The 19,448-nt window shown below is 33.1% G+C and overlaps 1 protein-coding gene across 1 annotated transcript in view; it reads left to right on the top strand.

Moving 5' to 3' along the window:
* LOC123669475 (LIM/homeobox protein Lhx3) overlaps positions 1-19,448 on the top strand; it is a 66,070-nt gene that overhangs the window by 32,941 nt on the left and 13,681 nt on the right. The window contains 5 exon segments of the mRNA XM_045603081.1: positions 7,051-7,056; positions 7,111-7,266; positions 7,299-7,422; positions 13,992-14,166; positions 16,424-16,626. Of these exon segments, the coding sequence (XP_045459037.1) occupies positions 7,051-7,056; positions 7,111-7,266; positions 7,299-7,422; positions 13,992-14,166; positions 16,424-16,626 (664 nt within the window).

The raw sequence follows: 19,448 nt of genomic DNA, 5'->3' as shown, positions 1-19,448 counted from the left end.
TGTGGTTCTGAACCTTCGATGTGCATGTCAATCCTATTGGGGGGTTTTATGTGCGAGGCGTGTACATATATATTTTTTTAATTTAACCACTTGTTTCATTTAGTCAACTTATAAAGTAGCTTCATCATCATCACATCAGCCTATCGCAGTCCACTACTGGACATAGGCCTCCACAAGTGCGAAGCAAAAATGGCGTGAACTCATGTGTTTTGGCCATAGTCACCACACTGGGCAGGCGGGTTGGTGACCGCAGGGCTGGCTTTATCGCACCAAATGACGCTGCTGCCCGTCTCCGGCATGTGTATTTCAAAGCCAGTAGTTGGATGGTTATCTCGCCATCGGTCGGCTTATTAAGTTCCAAGGTGGTAGTGGAACTTTGTTATCCCTTAGTCGCCTCTTACGATATCCACGGGAAAAGAGGGGGTGGCTATATTCTATAATGCCGTAACCACACACCATAAAGTAGCGTAAAACTATAAAAAATAATGTAAAACAGAATATTAGAATTTTATTGGGATCAAATGAAACATTAAATTCAGATAATTTGTTACTTTACTTAACTATCTGATATCCGGAACCAAATCGCTCATTTTTTTGTTCTGAATTTTTTTTTGTGTCATATATAACTCTGACTTACATATTATTATGATCCATAACACTTACAGAACCCTCCATTCAAAGGAATGCAGTTTGGAGAATATACAATATGTATATGGTACTAGTAACCATTAACTTCACGCGTTATAATGTACAGCACTTTATGAATTTGATACCATAGTAAATATATATAATTGTACTGCTTTGACATTATATAACCACTATGGCGTTGCTAATTTTGACAAATAAATATAAATAAACAGTATTTTTGTTTAAATGCACTCATCTATCGAGGGGTTTGTTGATCGTCCAACACGATACCTATTTTCCCATAGTAACATAACACTCGAATTGAGGGCGCGACGCACGTTACGTACTCATACAAAACCTTGTCTTTGGGGAAAACTAGAATCACCAGACAAATTTTATTTATTTGATTATATTTGGAACCATACGTGGGAATCAAGTAGTTTTACAAAAATGTTTACGACTATTATTTGACATATCTAAATATTACTTATGGTTCTAGTTTAGAGCAGAGTATCTAATTCGTAATTCGTAATAAACCTGCGTACTGGTCTATATATCTATACACCTATTCCATAGTCACCACGCTGGGCAGGTAGGTTGGTAACCGCAGGGTTTATTTTGTCGCACCGAAGATGCTACTGCCCGTCTTCGACCTGTGTATTTGAAAGCCAGTAGTTGGATGGTTATCCCGCCATTGGTCGGCTTTAACAGTTCCAAGACGTTAGTGGAACTGTGTTATCCCTTAGTCGCCTTCTATGACGCCCACGGGAAGAGAGGGGTTAGCTATATTATTTACTGCCGTAACCACACGGTAAGTAATTTATTTATATTTGATTGTATATTATTGAAGATGGTTTCAACAAAGAGTCGTTTCAATTTATATTAAGTGGTCGATCAAAAATTTTAACTTGCCTACTGGCAGTATCTACTTAAGAAAAAAAAAATTTTATATTACGACAGTGACAAATTATGTTTTTTTTTACTATAATTAAGGTCACACAAAATGAAACATATATAAAAATGGATAATATGTGGCTATGTGCGTGATCCAATACCCAAATGCCCAATCAAACTATACGGCCTTATTTTTATAGCTAAACAAACTAACCCGACGAACTTCGTACGGCCTCTCCTTTTTTTTTTCTAGAATCTATCGGTTTTAATAACAAACATAAAAAAATAATTCTTTATCTTGGTACAGTCGTGTGGAAGTTAGGCATATTTCAACACATGACAACTATGATGATGATGATGATGACAGACGAGCTATGCCTCGCATCTTTACTTACTTAATACATGAGTATTGCACTGATTAGGAAATACTATAGGTCTCATCTGCTATTCTTTTGTCATGTATTAGAATTCTTTGTCTCGTACTCTACGTCGTAGGTACTCGTCGTCTCTCGCGAAATATTATCATGTGTGTTCAAAAATCTTCAAAAATAGAGAATTTTTATCAACACTAAATTTATTATTATTTCAGCAACATAATTAAAGCGGCATACAATTATTAACTATTCAAACCTTTTGGTTTGAATTAAAATAATGTATACATTTATAATAGCTATGTAATTTAACAATCAGTACCTGGGTGACCGAGTTAGCTCGGTATTTTTAGTAAATCGTGTTTTTTGGAAATCATATTTAAATACGAATTACACATTGATAAAATATGAATAATATTTTTTTTTACTGGCGATAAAAAAAAACATAAATAAATATAAAAAAATAAAAATAAAAAATAATTAAAAAATAATAATGATAAAATATTAATAATATTTTTCGATTCTATCGACATAATAATAAAAAATAAGAACTGGCTATTTAATTAAAAAATAATGAGTGCAATTAGAAAAAAAAAGAAAAAATAATAATCGATCTAGAAATTTGAGGTTTTGAAACGTGGTTTGTTCGATCAATTCAATAAAATCAATCGGAACCTGAGTTATTACAACTTTATTGACAAGTGTGACATTTACGTATTGTACGATATTGTAGTCATTTTTTCATTATCTAAAAACTGGGACAAAACGACATTTTCTAAAATTGAATCGTAGCTAGATTTATTTATCTCCCTCGAAATCCCCTGCATACCAAATTTCATGAAAATCGTTAGAGACGTTTCCGAAATTCAGATTATATATATACAAGAATTGCTCGTTAAATAGTAGTAGATATAATTAGATTACTACACAAGCGTTAACATAAAATGGCATAATGAATTCTAAGTGTATGGACTGGCTTGACTTTTTGCTTCTCGGTTGTATAAAAGATATATAGCTACTTCATTATTCGTATTCGAATGTCAATCAATATTTATCCCCAACACCTTTCAAAGTATATTCTTAAAATTGTGGAAATGCAAATCCTTTGAAAGTGGTGAATCTTACTTAGGCTTATTGATTCCGGTTGAACAGACGCCTGTCGCATCCGATGAGAAGATTAGCTAACCGGCAAGAAGCTCTTGCAATGCGGAGCCAACCCTCAATTACCGAGCGCTCGCGCACGCGACTCTACCCGAGGGACACACGCGACCACCCTTCGCAATTATAATGCAAAATATTCCTACGCGGATATTTCTTTTTATCGATTTGTACATACGTTGCAAATTTTAAACAGATTTCAGTTATTATTGGTTGCAAATACTTTAAATCCTTATTAAGATTATAGAAGGTTTTAGTGTTCTAATGTTTTAGTTCGCACGTTGATGTAAGTAATACAATATCCTTCCTTATGCGGTGTTAAGGACACTAAATAATTTTCGGTATAAATCTTCATTTATTATTAAAGTTTGCCATGAGTAACTGTTTTCTATGTGGTTTCCTTTTTACGGATCTATAACTTATAGAACTAATCTTATGGTATTTGATGTTATGAATAATCAATAGTAATAATAATATTGATTTGTTCCAAATTTACAATTGAACAAAAACAAAAGTAAATCTTACGACGAATGTTTCACGTTAAAGGGACATGTTTATTCCCTTTGAGTCTTGAGTTAAACAATCGTGTTGAATTAACTTCTGTCACTGACCTAGGAAAAACCTGTATCCCAGGTTCAGTGCCAACTGACCAAGAGGTTATTGATTTTATGGGACAACAGGAATTTCTATTGTAATAACATGATATGATATGATGACAAGAATAAAATATTATCATCAATTAATTGGATATTAAAGGAAATAGCGTCTTCGGTGCGACAAAGCCAGCCTTGCGGTCACCAACCCGCCTGCCCAGAGTGGTGACTATGGGCAAAACACATGAGTTCACTCCATTTTTGGCGTGAACTTGTGGAGGCTTATGTCCAGCAGTGGACTATATTAGACTGAAGCGATTAATTAATAATACATATAATAAAAATGTAACTGATCGCTGTCTGTATACATGGAAGATATATGAGAGAAAATATTATTGGGACCTTTATCAATGCAAATTAAGGATTGTTAGAGTTTTTGTCTGTTTGCCTGTGCGTTTGTGTACGCTAATCTCAGAAACGGCTTTTCCGATTTAGACGTCGTTTTCATTAATATATAACCTTAACTTAACATTTAGTGTTTGTTTCATGTCAATCGGTTCATAATCGGATCACGTCGAACATGTAAATACCCGAATCGCAGATGAAGTCACAGGAACAGCTAGTATTATAATAAAATGTTATGTACTGATTAGCAATAATAAATAAGATAGTTCACATAATCTTTAAAATTTGTTTCGCTTTGCTTTATTACATAATATGTAAGTTAGTAAAGAAAAAAAGTGTTCTATGCGATATTCCTGATCTAAAGTTTTACAATACATAGACTAAGCAGATTTTTTTCAGCAACACACACTGATTTGGTAAAATTACAAAAAGTATTAAATACTAATTTGCGACAACAAACGTTCCTGCACAGCATTTAATCACACCAGGGTATCGATAAAGTTAAAAAATATTGGAAACGTTAGTTAATAGGGTTAACATTACATTATAGTATTTTTTTTTTCAGATATTCCATAAATAAACAGTTTTCATTGGAATTTACGTATTGTTTTCACCTACTTACTTAAAACAAAATTTTGTTTTTCTCAATGTCGGTAAATCAAATTGTGGTCACCACACGCAACATTACTTTAACTCGCGGTAGGATCTGAGTCGATACATACATATATCTTCTGCTATTATTTGACCTTTTCCTTCTTCTACATGGATAAAGAGGCCTATGTCCAATGTCCAGCAGTAGGATGTTACAGGCTGAATAGTTATTGTTTTTACTCAATATATGATAATGTATAATATAATTTGTGACGTTCGATAAGAAATAATACTAGAATTAAAATAATTGGAAACTTTGCTACGTAAACTAAAACAACAGGTACCATAACCCAAAAACAAGTCAAACAATTGACCAGATTTTTTAACCGTTATTTTTAAGTTGTTGATGAAATTTAAGAAAATAACGTTTTTTAAATAAAGTATTCATTTAAATAAAAAAATTCGGATGTTTTAAAAACACTTGTCAATAAAAATAATTTATTACTGGGTTACATAGTTTACAAATTACTCAAAATATTTTCAAAATATCAATTAGTAGACGACAGTGCTAGCGTATATTAATACCTACCCACACTAATTATTGAACCCACAGTACTATCTCAACTTCAAATAATGTATTACAGAAAATCCTTATTTATTTTATGACTAGCGAAGTCAAGAAAAAACCGCATAAACAGATTTAGATCAAGTTTTTAGAGCATGAGATAAATGCCTTTTTTAAAATAAAATACGATATTAAACTAAGATTGAGAAGTCATAATCTTGGAACATGCGTATCCGATGTAAAGGTGTTCGATACGGGTTCAAAAGTGACCCTAGAGGGTTAGCACAGGGAGTGACCGTGTATAGTGATTTATGTGGTCGTAAACTCGCACACGCCGCTGCCCTCGCGCTCACTTGTATAATTCATTGTGCCAGGTTACGCATGACCAGGGCCTAGACCGGATTGTGTTACGGATTTATTGTTTGTATTTATAGAGGAAGTTTTGATATACAATAAAAGTTAGGAAGTATTCGTGCGTCCGCGCCAATTCGCTGGACAATATACCGAAGTTAGCAGTAGTTACACGTAGGAAAAATGTTAGATTAATTTATATTTTCTTTGTTATTTTCTTTAATACGTTATTTCATGTTTCCATCATGTATATGTGTGTGCCTTCTTAAATATATATATGTAATATAGTAATATTACATATCCAACTTATTTTTAGGTCTCCGTACATCAAAAAGAAATACGGAAACCTTGTAGGATCTCTTCGTTGTCCGTCTGTCTGTCAAGACCCTGTTTCTCAGTAACGCTTGGGGGTATCCAGCTGAAATTCACATCAAATACTCAGGTCTACTGTCCCTTGAAGCTGTGAAAAAATCAAAGTTCTAAGCCAACACAATCAAAAGATACAGTCGCTTATGCTGCAAATCTTCGACACTAGTAAGGGAATCAAAACCTACAGGGTACTTCCCGTGAACTCAGAATCTTGAAATTTGGTACGAAGCAACGTCTTATAGCAAAAATAAAGAAAATTGTACGAAAAGCGTAAATTTTAATTTTAATTTTTATTTTATCATATAATAAAATATTTTTAATAATTTTGTTTGTACGGAACGCTCGGTGCGCGAGTACGAGTCGCACTTGGCCGGTTTTTAAAATACATTTGTCTACGTCTTGTACATTTTTTCTTCAACAATCTCCCTTATATATAAAATATGGCTTTTTTATGAAATAAAGTGTGTACATCGGGTAGGTCTGAGAATCAGCCGTAATCTATTTTTTATACTCCTAAGTCAGCTAGCTATTTATAAAATTGACAGATTACCATCAGACAATATTTTATTTTATGCATGTACATGCGAAAGACAATATAGAAACCAATGATGCGTTGCTGGATTAAACAGAAATATTAAAGGATGAACTGGACTAAGAGAAAGAAAGATGAGAAGGGAAATATAGCTATTGGGCTCTCTCATTGATCACATGAAAAAACTTTTACGAAACAGTAAGTTAACTTTAATCGTCGGGAATACAAAACAGAATAGCATATAAAATATTATGTAAGAAATATGCTTTATTACATGTATGTACATATTAAAAGTGAAAAAATATATAATAGAAAGTTTCTTTAATTGTAACAAGGAAAAAATTTGACCTCTATTAAAATATTTTTATTTGTAAATTTGTTTTTATGAATGAACTGCCTATAAGGCTATAAAAAGGTGAAGACATTATAAAATTTAGGTATAAATTTTTTTACTTAACTTTGCGTAATACTACAGTAACATTATTATTCTGTTTCATAAGCACTGTGTAGTATACTGTATAATTTTCAAAACTTTAAACAAAACATCAGTCATTGTAAACGCCTATAGTACAATACTACTGTTCTACGTGTAAGTATCGTGTAAAGAAAAATAATGGACAAAAAGTAGTCCATTTGTCTGCTAAACACTCGCAGTTAAAACGTTCAATATCATGTGCACTGAAACGCGAATTTTCCTGCAATCGATCGCTGGGTGGACCCGATAACAGGGATTGGTCGAGGGGCGTGGTAGTTGTTATCATTAGAGAGAGGTCGACCAATCGCGCGGAGGTACTGATAAGAGGGTTTGGGGTTGGTTTGTGGGGTGGTGTCAGTACGCCGAGCGCTGTGGTCGAGGGCGGCTGTGGACCATGCTGGGTGCAATGATGTACCCCGGCGTGGAAGATGAGCTCGGCGACATGCGCGTACCGCCGATACAGCTGGAACATCTACCGGAAGTGTTTCTATGTACGTAAATTCAAACCTGTGTAGTGTCAAATGCTGAGTGAATCTGGTGAAGTGTTATATTAATTTTGTTATATATTTAATTTAATAGTGGTTTATTAAAAGGTTGTTTCGTGTACCTACGTATGGTGATAGGGTAATCGGTGAATAAGTTATTGAATTGCCTTAAAAGCAACTGAATTGATAATTAAAACATTAGCTTTACTATATAGCCATATGTGACTGCAAAAAAAAAATAGAATAAAATCCAACACAAAAAAAAAAAAACAATTTTATTCATACAACATTGAGCATTGATCTTTTTTACAAACGTTGAGAGGAACAGTAGAGATTTAATTTTTTATAAAAAAATGATTATTATTTTGCACAGAAGTTTCTACACAGTTTATCTATGTATTATACAGACATAAATATTTATAATACATTTATCCTACACACTGTAACAGTTTCCCTACTTCTATTATGAAGGGTTGGAACTTAATCTATTACGTTACCCCACTGTCTGCATCAAGGATTGGTTGATATTTTATGTATCTCCATAACTCAAAATTCCCGAGATAAACATATTTCTAATATAGTATATAATAATAAACCAAAAACAATTGACACATCAGCCCTTATTGGAAAGAAGGACCTTCGGGTAAGATTCGCTTATAAGACATGTTGGATTATAATAATTACTAGCAATACCTGTGCGAATAATTCGCACTAAATAAGTAAAGATGTACCGACCGTCAATCATGTTGACTTTGCAAAAATTAATTAATTTCCAAAAACAAAATCGATAATAATTTTTTTAGTTGAGGATGCCGGTAGAGCAAGCAATTATCTATAAAATCTAAACACAAAACCGCGAAGCCCGCGGTTTCATCGGCGTTGATTTAAGGAAAAAATAGCCTACCTTCTTCTTAAAGCATACCTAACCTTCCTTTTTAAATAGTTTAAATTTTTGAGTTCTGGATACCGGTAGAGCAAGCAATTATCTATAAAATGATATATAATTTATTTGGAGTAATGGTAAGGTTTTATTTTCTAAAAGGGCGGCAAACATCTTAACCTTAGCGTATATGATTATAAAATTAATTATAAACATATTAAAATGTAAGAAAAAACATCAACGTAACAAGAGAAATATTCACTTTTTTTGAAGTTAACTGGTACTCATATATAATTATGAGTACATATACTTTACGTGCTGTGTGGCTACGGCACTAAAGAATTTAGCCACCCCCTCTCTTCCCGTGGGTGTCGTAAGAGGCGACTAAGGGATAACAAGGTTCCACAACCACCTTGAAACTTAAGAAGCCGACCGATGGCGGGATAACCATCCAACTGCTGGCTTTGAAATACACAGGCCGAAGACGGGCAGCAGCGTCTTCGGTGCGACAAAGCCAGTACTGCGGTCACCAACCCGCCTGCCCAGCGTGGTGACTATGGGCAAAACACATGAGTTCACGTTATTTTTGGCGTGAACTTGTGGAGGCCTATGTCCAGCAGTGGACTCTATAGGCTGCAATGATGATGACATATACTTATTCAGTTCAATAAATATATGTAATACTATGAGTACAATCTTGTGACAAATTGACAATAGTTTAATGTTATATTTTTTTTTATTGTAATAACAAAATACACTGCAATACATATTGTCAAGTAACTTTTTTTTAACATTGTACAAACATGTAAGTAGTTAAGTAGTAGTATAAGACTAAAAATACTAAACAATATTTTTCAGAATTTAGGTAAAAGTAAAGCATGTAATTGACAAATTTTTGACTTGTGCCTTTTTGGTTTTAAAGTGGAAGTTCCATTAGAAGTACCGGTCGTGAATTTAAATCCTTTTCGAAATGATTATTTCTTGTTATAAAAACATTAGTTTCTGGTACGGATAATCGTTTGTCTGGATCTCTCGATTTAGCTTTAAAAAACCCGTAAAGCCGTCCTTTCTAGTTATTATTAAAACTACTTAATAACGATTGTTACCCATTGGTTGTGAGAATATTCAGTGAATCAGCGAGATGGATTTGGTTCCTCTCTTACTCTAAATGGAGAAAAAATCTTTGCTTGGCTGCGCAACATTTTCCAGGCAGTTCAATTATACAAACTACTAGGTACCTACGAATTTGTCTTTGTATAGGTAAAGGTGACAGTGTAATAAATAGGTTTTGTTCTTCAATTTTATTGTTAAACAATTGATCCTATTACAAGTGCGATAATAAAGCCAGCAACTGGTCACTGTTATCTGTACCTAGGTAAACTTAGAAAATGGGGTAATTCAGATAAGGTTTACTGTTCGTGACTATAGTACTAGAGTTAAACGATCTTGGACGTTCTACAAAGAAGATTAAATTTAAACTGTCCAATACCTTTATTACGGAAGTATATAACATATAGGTTTTTAAAATTTTTGATACGTTTTTAAAATTTTCCACAAGAATCACGTGGTCAGTATTTTAAGTAGAACGCAATCTTAGGGTCTCTTTTACCGGTTTCCGTTAAAGCCATCATTTTTTTTATAACAATACACACACAGTCGTCAGTTCCTATAGCAAGCAACTTAATGTTTGTGTTAGAGGTAACCGCCGACTAGCTAAATATTTTTTTTTCGATAAATAAATATAGAAATAAAACATATATAAATACACATATTAAACACATACTCAGGCGGGAATCGAATCCATAGTCTGTAGAATTAAAGCAGGGCTAATACAAACAATACCAACGGTCTAGTCAAATCTGAAGTATGAGGGTATTAAAGTAATAAGAGTTTATGATTTGTCTTTCACAAACGAATTACAATGTATTTATGGAACATTTATATTTGCAATTCTGAATCTAAAAGGTTTAGTTTATTAATTTTCCCTACTGGCCTATTTTAGCTCCTGTTGTTAAAGTCTATTCGTAACTTATTTACTCCAACCTAACAATTCAATGACAAATAGTCTAAGCTAACCTAACTTAGCAACATAGATGAATTTAAAAATAAAATTAAGAAATGAAAACTTTTATAAAATTACTTCAAAATATTGCGTTTCGGATACGACCGTCAACGACGTCTGCCCTCGCGTGTAAAATAATAAGGCTCAGGTAAAAGGCTTAGTTAGGTAGGCATGTCATACTAATGATAAAATAAATAGTAGCTAATAAATAAGTAGGAGCGGTCCTCCAACGCTATGTAATTTTTTTTAGAATTATTAATACTCGTACATACTTAGGTACTTTAAGATTGAGTTTCTTTAATTGTCTTTTACTTTTTAAAGGCAACTCAGGTTTCGGGTCAGATGTCGGGTTTTTTTTTAAATTTTAATTTAATTTTTATTATATTGTGCTGCTATATTTCTTTTAAGGGGTAATAAATCTACCCAAAAAAGTAATATTTTACATACATGTTTTTAAGTTTATTTTTGTACACGTGTTAGCAGAGCTCTTATAGTATTTAAACTTTCCTTATAATTCATGTCTGTACAAAATAACAATTGATTAAATAAATCACTACCTCTTCATACGTAGGTACATACATGTTTTTAACATTTTCTGCACAATTTAACCAAAGAAATTTTATTTACTTTCAATTAGTCTAACTTTAAACACTTGTGTAGTCAAATTAATAAAACATTAAATAATAAACAGAAATATAGCACAAAAGGTAGTTATAATTACGACTCGTCTATCTGCCCTAGATTAAGATTCATAGAATAAGATATATAAAATAAGATTCATAGAATAAGTAAGAGACGCAAACTCAGCGTCTGATCCCCCCCCCTCCTCCCCCTCTACATCCACTGGGCCGAGATTGTAAGAGTTAAGTTAGAGATATTAAAGCCTCTAAATAGGTTACATGTCTTTCATTTTTTTTTTAAATTAAGTTAGTTTAAACCATTTTAGTATTATGTTTTATGTATTTCATTAATTTATATACATGAATATACATATTTGAAAATAAGAATTAATAAACGCTTCACACTCAACGGATCCCCCGGTAGGATTTTCTCCTGTGCTGGGGGTCCGGAAACACATACAATACACAAACACAACGCCCAGACCACGACTAACATCTATGTGGTCGATATAAATGTCTGTCGTGAGCGAGAATCGAACCCGCGACCGCCAGCGCAACAGCCAGTGTAATTGCCTTTGCGCCAACGCATCGTCGTAAAAAATTAAATAATTATTAATTTTAATGTGTCTATCTTATCTTATACTATTAAACGAGCAATTCTTGTATATATATATATAATCTGGATCTCGGAAACGGCTCCAACGATTTTCATAAAATTTAGTATATAGGGGGTTTCCGGGGAGATAAATATATCTAGCTAGGATTCATTTTCAGAAAATGTCGTTTTATCCCTGTTTTTAGGGAGTGAAAAAAATATCGTTAGAAAACGAAGGTAAATTTCGCATTTGTCAATTTAGGTGCAATAGCTCGGTGGGAAATCGGTCGGCCGGGATCAACCGAGAAGATCATGGTTCAAATCCCCATGTCCCTATTCAATTATTTTTTCTTTTTCTTTTTCTAATTGCACTCGTTATTTTTTATTTAAATAGGCTGTTCTTATTTTTTATTATTATGTCGGTAAAATCGAAAAATATTATTCATATTTTATCATTATTATTTTTTAATTATTTATTATTATTGATTTTTTATATTTTTTATTATTGTCGGTAAAAAAAATATTATTCATATTTTATAAATATGTAATTCGTATTTAAATATAATTTTCAAAAAAAAAAACACGATTTGTTGAAGCGCCTGTCAGTTTTTGAGAAGCAATTACTATCAATCTTGTGATTGTGTATTTTTTATCAATTTTTAATTTATCGTTATTTTTTATTTTTATTTTGCGTTAATTCATTATTAATAATTGTGTTTGCAGGCAAACGAAAAAAAAATCGACTTCAATTTCATCGACAAGTATTACAATGTAGGTACACGAAAAAATAGTCAAGAAATACGCATTATCAAAGATTACTCCAAAAGTTGTAATCAGATCTCGATAAAATATGACCACATGATAAACATCGGCTTTCGATTAAGTTAAAAATCATCAAAATCAGTACACACAGTAGTATGTTAAGTATTATGTAGTTAATGTAAAGTTATGCGGATTTTCGAGAGTTTCCCTCGATTTCTCTAGGATCCCATCATCCTGGTTTCCTTATCATGCTACCACACCAGGGATATCTCCTTTCCACCAAAAAAAGAATTATCAAAATCTTTTCATAAACGACGAAGTTATTCCCGAACATATATTAAAATATATATAGATACTAGCGACCCGCTCCGGCTTCGCACGGGTATAAAATATAATTATAGCCTATGTCATTCACTGAAAAAATGATTAAAATCGATCCAGTAGTTTTGATTTATTCATTACTGCCCGTGGCCCGCACGCATTAACTTTAGAGTAAAAGCCGGCCGGAACTGCCGCAAACGCTACGTACCGCAATTTTTAAATCTATAATATCTTCAAAAATATTCATTTAAATCATATGCTGTAAAGGGCCATATAGATCTATATTAAATCAACAATATATTTAAGGTATTTAATTAGATAAGGATTAATGCTGTATTGGTTAAAATTAGCCATTATTTGTCGTAAAAAGTAAATGACAAAATAAATGTTATTGTGGGATATCCATAAGAGATAGACATATACCATAGCGGAGTTTCCTGTAGAACTTTTCAATGTGTATAATATTTAGTACATTATTTTGATAAATCTCGTAGGGTTCAGGCTGCGTTTGCAATGTAAGCGGAAAAAATGTAATTATTTACGACATCACATTAGAAACCTCGAAAATGACAGTATTTCTCCACTATTTAATGGATGTTATTATATTAAAAAAAAACCGCATCAAAATCCGTTGCGTAGTTTTAAAGATTTAAGCATATATAGGGACAAGGGACAGAGAAAGCGACTTTGTTTTATACTATGTAGTGATAGTGATGTATGTATGTTTATATCGCCACCTTCGGTGCAACAAAGTCAAAACAGCTCATTTCTTAATTTTACAGGAGAGGACTTTTTATTTTTATTTTTTCACTTTTACTTCCTCATTTCTGGATTACTATTTATAGTAGGTTTGAAATCTTTATAAAATTAATAGTTTACTTTCTTTGCTATAGTTTAAAAATCTTATATTAAATTATCAAAAAGTCCTAATAAAAGACATAACAAAAAAAGTGTCTTGAATTGTGACTATGTTGCACCGAAGGTGCGATATATACATATTGAGTTTTCTTCAGCCGAATTGAGTAACCTCCTCCCTTTTTGAAGTCGGTTAAAAAAGATTTCATCCAAACCGGCAGCGAATCATTTTAACTCTCTCTTCTACTACTAATCCTTCACGATTTACTAAAAATACCGAGCTTAGCTCGGTCACCCAGGTACTAACTATATAATATGTTATAATATATTAGTGTTTTTTTGCCTATTAAATTATTTTATCGATAACAATTTCAAAAAGCGAAATGTCTTTCGAAGACAATTTACTACTTACTAGTTTGTTTGTCATGTTCAATAAATATATATTTTAGAACGTCATCTAATTGTTATTGTTTCTTGCAGCTAGTATACCCAAATGTGGCGGATGTCATGAGATGATAGTGGATCGGTATGTGCTGAAGGTGTCTGATCGCACTTGGCACGCAGGTTGCTTGCGTTGCGTGGAGTGCCGTGCCATGCTCTCGGGCAAATGTTTCGCAAGGAACAACCAGCTTTACTGTACCGAGGATTTTTTCAAGTAAGCCTCTGCACATTTTACCATATTTTTAATATAGCAAGATCATTTACGTCTTTTAAGTAATCATACAGAGACAGGATTTTCATCATTGCAACTAATTTCTATTGAATTTCGTGGCAATTTCTACGAAATCTAAAATATTTAAACATATTTATTTTGATTACTGTCCAAGGTATTAAATTTTATAATTTTGAATCAATAAAATAGAGAATTTTTAATAAAGACTTCACACCTCATTCTACATCTTTAGTTCAATAATTCTTTTATTAAAATATAATCTATAACTTATGTTTCCTACTTATAATCACTCTTCTTGTCAATTGATGTTAATTTTATAGGCCTATAGTATTTTACAATTACTCGCATTTCATGATTTAATTAAAAAAACTTAAACTAATTTAGTCACAAATATGAAAGTTATCAACATACAAGTTTTAAACATAACGTTCACAAGGAATTATAGGGTAACCAAGTCCAAGAGTACGCAAGAAGTTTACGTTGCATTTTGATATCAACTGTGATAAGAAGTATTGAGCGAAGAAAAAATCAGATCCGTAAAAAAACACAGAAATGACATAAATTTAAAGATTTTTGCTCAAAATTATAAACATATTTTCTGTCAACGCCAAGATATAACGTGAAAATTTCACTCATTTACGATTTGGCTAGGGTTTGTATGAGTACGCATTTATATAACTTACGAATAAAGAATCCAATACACTAATATTGATTATGACTAATTCGCGTAAATAACATATAGGATTATCCAGAAATCAACCGTTAGTCTGACATTATAAAAAGATTTGTAGCTGCACAGAATGTGCTAAAATTTACGTAACTAGCCCGGCAGCAGTATACATAAGATTGTTAAAAATGCTCTAAATGGTGACATGAGGCTTTTAGGATTTAAGAAGGTTAAGGAAATTTTATTTGTTAAATCAGCGAGTGAAAAAAAAAAAGAAATGCAGAACTATGCAGAACTCGCGGACCCTTATCGACGAAAGTGCTTATTCTTATCCATTATTAGCTGTAGGTTACTTCGATGACATGAAAAATTGTATCTAGACACTCATAATTTTTATAACCGCGTGATTTGATTCCGTGAAAATTATAGAATAAAAAATCTATGTTACCACGTAATCTTTATCTTATTTTGGGATTTTATTTGTTTTTCGTTTTATTTCATTTCTATATACGCGGTTAAGGTTGTCTTCCGGGAAAATCCCGACTTCGTGGGGATTCCGGGATAAAAAGTAGCTTATATATTGCTCCACAACCTCCTCGTCCATTCCAGTGAAAGTCTCTCGATATCTAATCTCTGTATATAATCGATATAGCCCTTCCGACTAAGCTAATGTCCGGATAAACAAAAAGACAGAGACAGACAAAATGCTTAAAATCGTGTGTTTGTATCTTAGTATCATAACTATATGCACTTGAAAAAACACAATTATTTTGAAATCATAGATAGACAATTCAATTTTATTTATATGTGTAGATGTACAAACCAGTAATAGTACGGGTACTACAATAGTACAGTATGCGTTTACCATTTTTCATCATTTTTGTTGTATTGCGCAATAAAGCGTAGTTTTGCTATTTTTCATATCACTCAATGAAGGATTATTAAATTATAGACATGACATAAATAATTGTGTTTGCTCGCAAACGAAAAAAAAAGCGACTTCAATTACAACGTAAGTAGACGAAGAAACTTAACAAACGCACTAGTCGTCACTACGATTTTCGAGGGTTTCCTTCGATTTCTCTGGGATTTCATCATCAGATCCTGGTTTACTTATCATGGTACCACACTTTGTATATCTCATTTCCAACAAAAACAGAATTATCAAAATCGGTTCATAAACGACGAAGTTATCCCCGAACATACATAAAATATATATACGGTCGAATTGAGTAACCTCCTCGTTTTTTGAAGTCGGTTAAGAAAGCTTATTTGATTTTTTAGACCCTAGTTACTCTTGTATTTATCAGTAATAATTTTGTGCTCGCAAACAAAAAATAAATCGAGTTTAGTTACATCGACAGTAATACAACGTACGTTATCAGTATCACTGTTATTTTTATACGAAAGGAATGTATTATTAAAATTGATCATATTTTGTCAGTTGATTGATTTTGAAATATTAAATTTCATAATGAAGTAACATAAATACACATTTCATGACAAAGACAAACAAAGAATTAATATTGTATATCACTTTGATAATGTTGTTTGTTGCGGTTGTTGTCCCAGGCGGTTCGGTACGAAGTGCGCTGGGTGCGGTCAGGGGATCCCACCGACGCAGGTGGTGAGGCGCGCCCAGGCACACGTGTACCACCTCAGGTGCTTCGCATGCGCTGCGTGTGCCCGTACTCTTAATACCGGAGATGAATTCTATCTAATGGAAGACGGGAAGCTCGTCTGTAAACCTGACTATGAAGCCGCGAGAGCTAAAGGTAAATATCACGAAATCGTAAAAAAATAAACTAATAATTCAATTTAACTTAAATTCAAAATATATGTAAGATATTTTTTTTTTATGTAAGTAACTACTAAGTAGTAATTTCATTTAAAATATTAGGAGTATAACTTGGGTTCCTTTTTGCCACTCTTAATAAAATAGTACCTGGGTGACCGAGCTATGCTCGGTATTTTTTTTGGTAAATAGTTTTTTGGAAATTATACCTATTTAAATACGAATTACATGTTGATGAAACATGAATAATGTTTTTCGATCTTACCGCATAAAAATAAAAAAATAAAATAAAAAATTCGCAAGAGCAATTAGTTTAACATTTATTAGAAACTTAATACTTCCTCGTCGCCTTAACTTAATATTTCCTTCCAAACTATATTGCGGGTGTGTCGAGAATCATCATTTGAAAGACGAACTTTTAATGTACTTGGTCCCTTAACTCTAGAAAATGCTACATACAACATGCCATGCATGAAGACCGGGCTTGACCTTAAGTCAACCCCAACAGATTCGAATGTTTGCCCTTGGGATTTATGGACAGTCATGGCAAATGCAGATCTAACGGGAAATTGGTGACGCTGCATGGTGCATCCAAGTTGTCCTTTTGATGAATCAAGGGTTATTCTTGGTATATGTACTTCTTTGCCGGATTGTTCACCAGTAACAATTTTTGCTTTTATTATATGATTGCACAGACTTGTTACAATGAGTCTTACACCATTGCATAGACCTTCTGATACGTCTAAATTACGCAACAACATTATTAACGCATTTTTTTTCAATTTTAGTTCGTGTGGTGGCAAGTCTGAAATGTTTACACTATTGAGAAATTCTGTTGTAAATTCGACTGCTCCTTCTAGTTGATCTTTCACTGAGTCATGGCTATAGTAGATTTTGTACTCTCCGGGAAGTTTGGCAACTATATCATCATTAATTTTTTCAACATCTTTGTTAAGAGGCGCGAGTATTGCTCTGTGTTTCATCCCCTCATAATTTCCATTGACTAAGCAGCTACCAAATACTTCATCAATAAGGTTGTTGCTTGAAATTATATTCTGTGGCAATTCAATTTCTTCCATTGTATTTAGGGTCAGTTCGCCGTTACCTAATTTTAGTAAATAATCAGCAAATTGTCGTTGCTCTATATCAACGCGCATATTTTCCTCTAGTTTAAACGTCTTAAAAACGGACCATAAAGAGCATCGCTTAATAGAAAGATCTAATAACTCGGTTTTATTCGCATGCGGCTGTACAGGCAGACATTGACGAAAATCTCCTCCTAGTACTATTACTTTTCCACCGAAAGGTAGATCCGAATTTCCAATGGATCGCAAAATTTGATCGATGTTCTGCAAACCATATTTTGGAAGCATAGGAGCTTCATCCATAAGAAAAATATCTATTTCTGCTAATTGTCTCGCTTTAGAAGAGTTGGGTTTAATACTTGAGACTGAATTTGGTGTAAGTGGTACTTTTAGTCCAAAAGTCTTATGAAAAGTACGTCCATTAGGCAATAATATGGAAGCAATACCGGTAAAAGCCATACATTTTACTCTGTATCGTTTTCCAGTCAGCATATAATATAAAGTTTTATATACAAATGTCTTCCCAGTACCCCCCGGACCATCAATGAAGAAACACTTCGTTTCAGAAGCTGTATTGTTTACAGCTTGAAGAATGGAATTAATGACTTCTATCTGTTTTCCTTTTAGTAACTGGTACATTTGCTCACCTATTGAAGCTGATTCATTCGTGTTGAAATTCTCTTGATTATCTTCAAGATTGTAACTATGAATATCCTCAAAGCCAAAAGTTTGTACCCAGTATTGGAAATTTCGGCCTTCTGTTGATTCGGTGTTTAATTTTTTAGCAATAATTCTATAACAGTGATTAATTCCATTTTCTATTAACTGTCCGTTTTGCCGGGCTGCATGCATAAAATCTTCTGACAAATTTTCTTTAAATATTTCCCACAGACGCTTTGGATTTTCAGGAGATCCGTAAATTAAAATTTGTACAAAAAGGCTTCTCATCGCTACAGGCACTTTAGATAATGCAGATTCTTGTAATCCTTCTATCCATTGTTGATCGTCGTAAGTCAAGCCTCGTGCTAAGCAGGCTTGTTTATACGTCTGATATTGGATGTCTGTTACGGTTCGAAGATCTTCAAAACTTGTTGCATCTTTTACATGAAATAGTAATAATCGCAAGTGGTAAAGTTCCGGTTGGGCAACGAAATTCACATTGTGAATCCTACCAATGACTCGCGAACGGCGAACTCTTTGCTCCCATTGGCTAGACCTTCCGATCCACTTAAAGTTTTCAGGCATCTGCCAATAAAAACGATATTGATGTAAGATATTAGTGCTTGTCTGATTATGTCTTTTAATATTTGCATTGTGCTTAAAATAAGCTTCCAGAGTAGACCCTCTTTGGCCAATGTCAGCTAAATCTTCATGGATTTGATCCAAGTTTGTAATCCGATATTGTCCTGGTAAGTGGATATCCATTCGTTGGACACTGTGACTTTTTTTTGAATTTCAAAAGCAAATAATCGCCAGCATGCTTCTGGTGGTGTGACACAACGGCCTTCAATGTATGTATTTGCTTCATTATAAATCAGCCTCCTCTGTTCATCTACAACTTTGATTGATGCACAGTCGTATCCTTTATAAATGTATTTATATAGATATTTTACAGCCAAAATACTCCCTACGTACTCAACATTTATATGACAATTAAATTTTTTTAACAAATATGCATTGTAGGGGGCTACATGACGATTATCTCGTGTTATACGAC

This window comes from Melitaea cinxia, chromosome 3, assembly GCF_905220565.1.
Source record: "Melitaea cinxia chromosome 3, ilMelCinx1.1, whole genome shotgun sequence".
NCBI classification, from domain to species: domain Eukaryota; kingdom Metazoa; phylum Arthropoda; class Insecta; order Lepidoptera; family Nymphalidae; genus Melitaea; species Melitaea cinxia.
The sequence above is the reverse complement of the archived record's forward strand: the minus strand, read 5'-3'. Positions and strand labels throughout refer to the sequence as shown.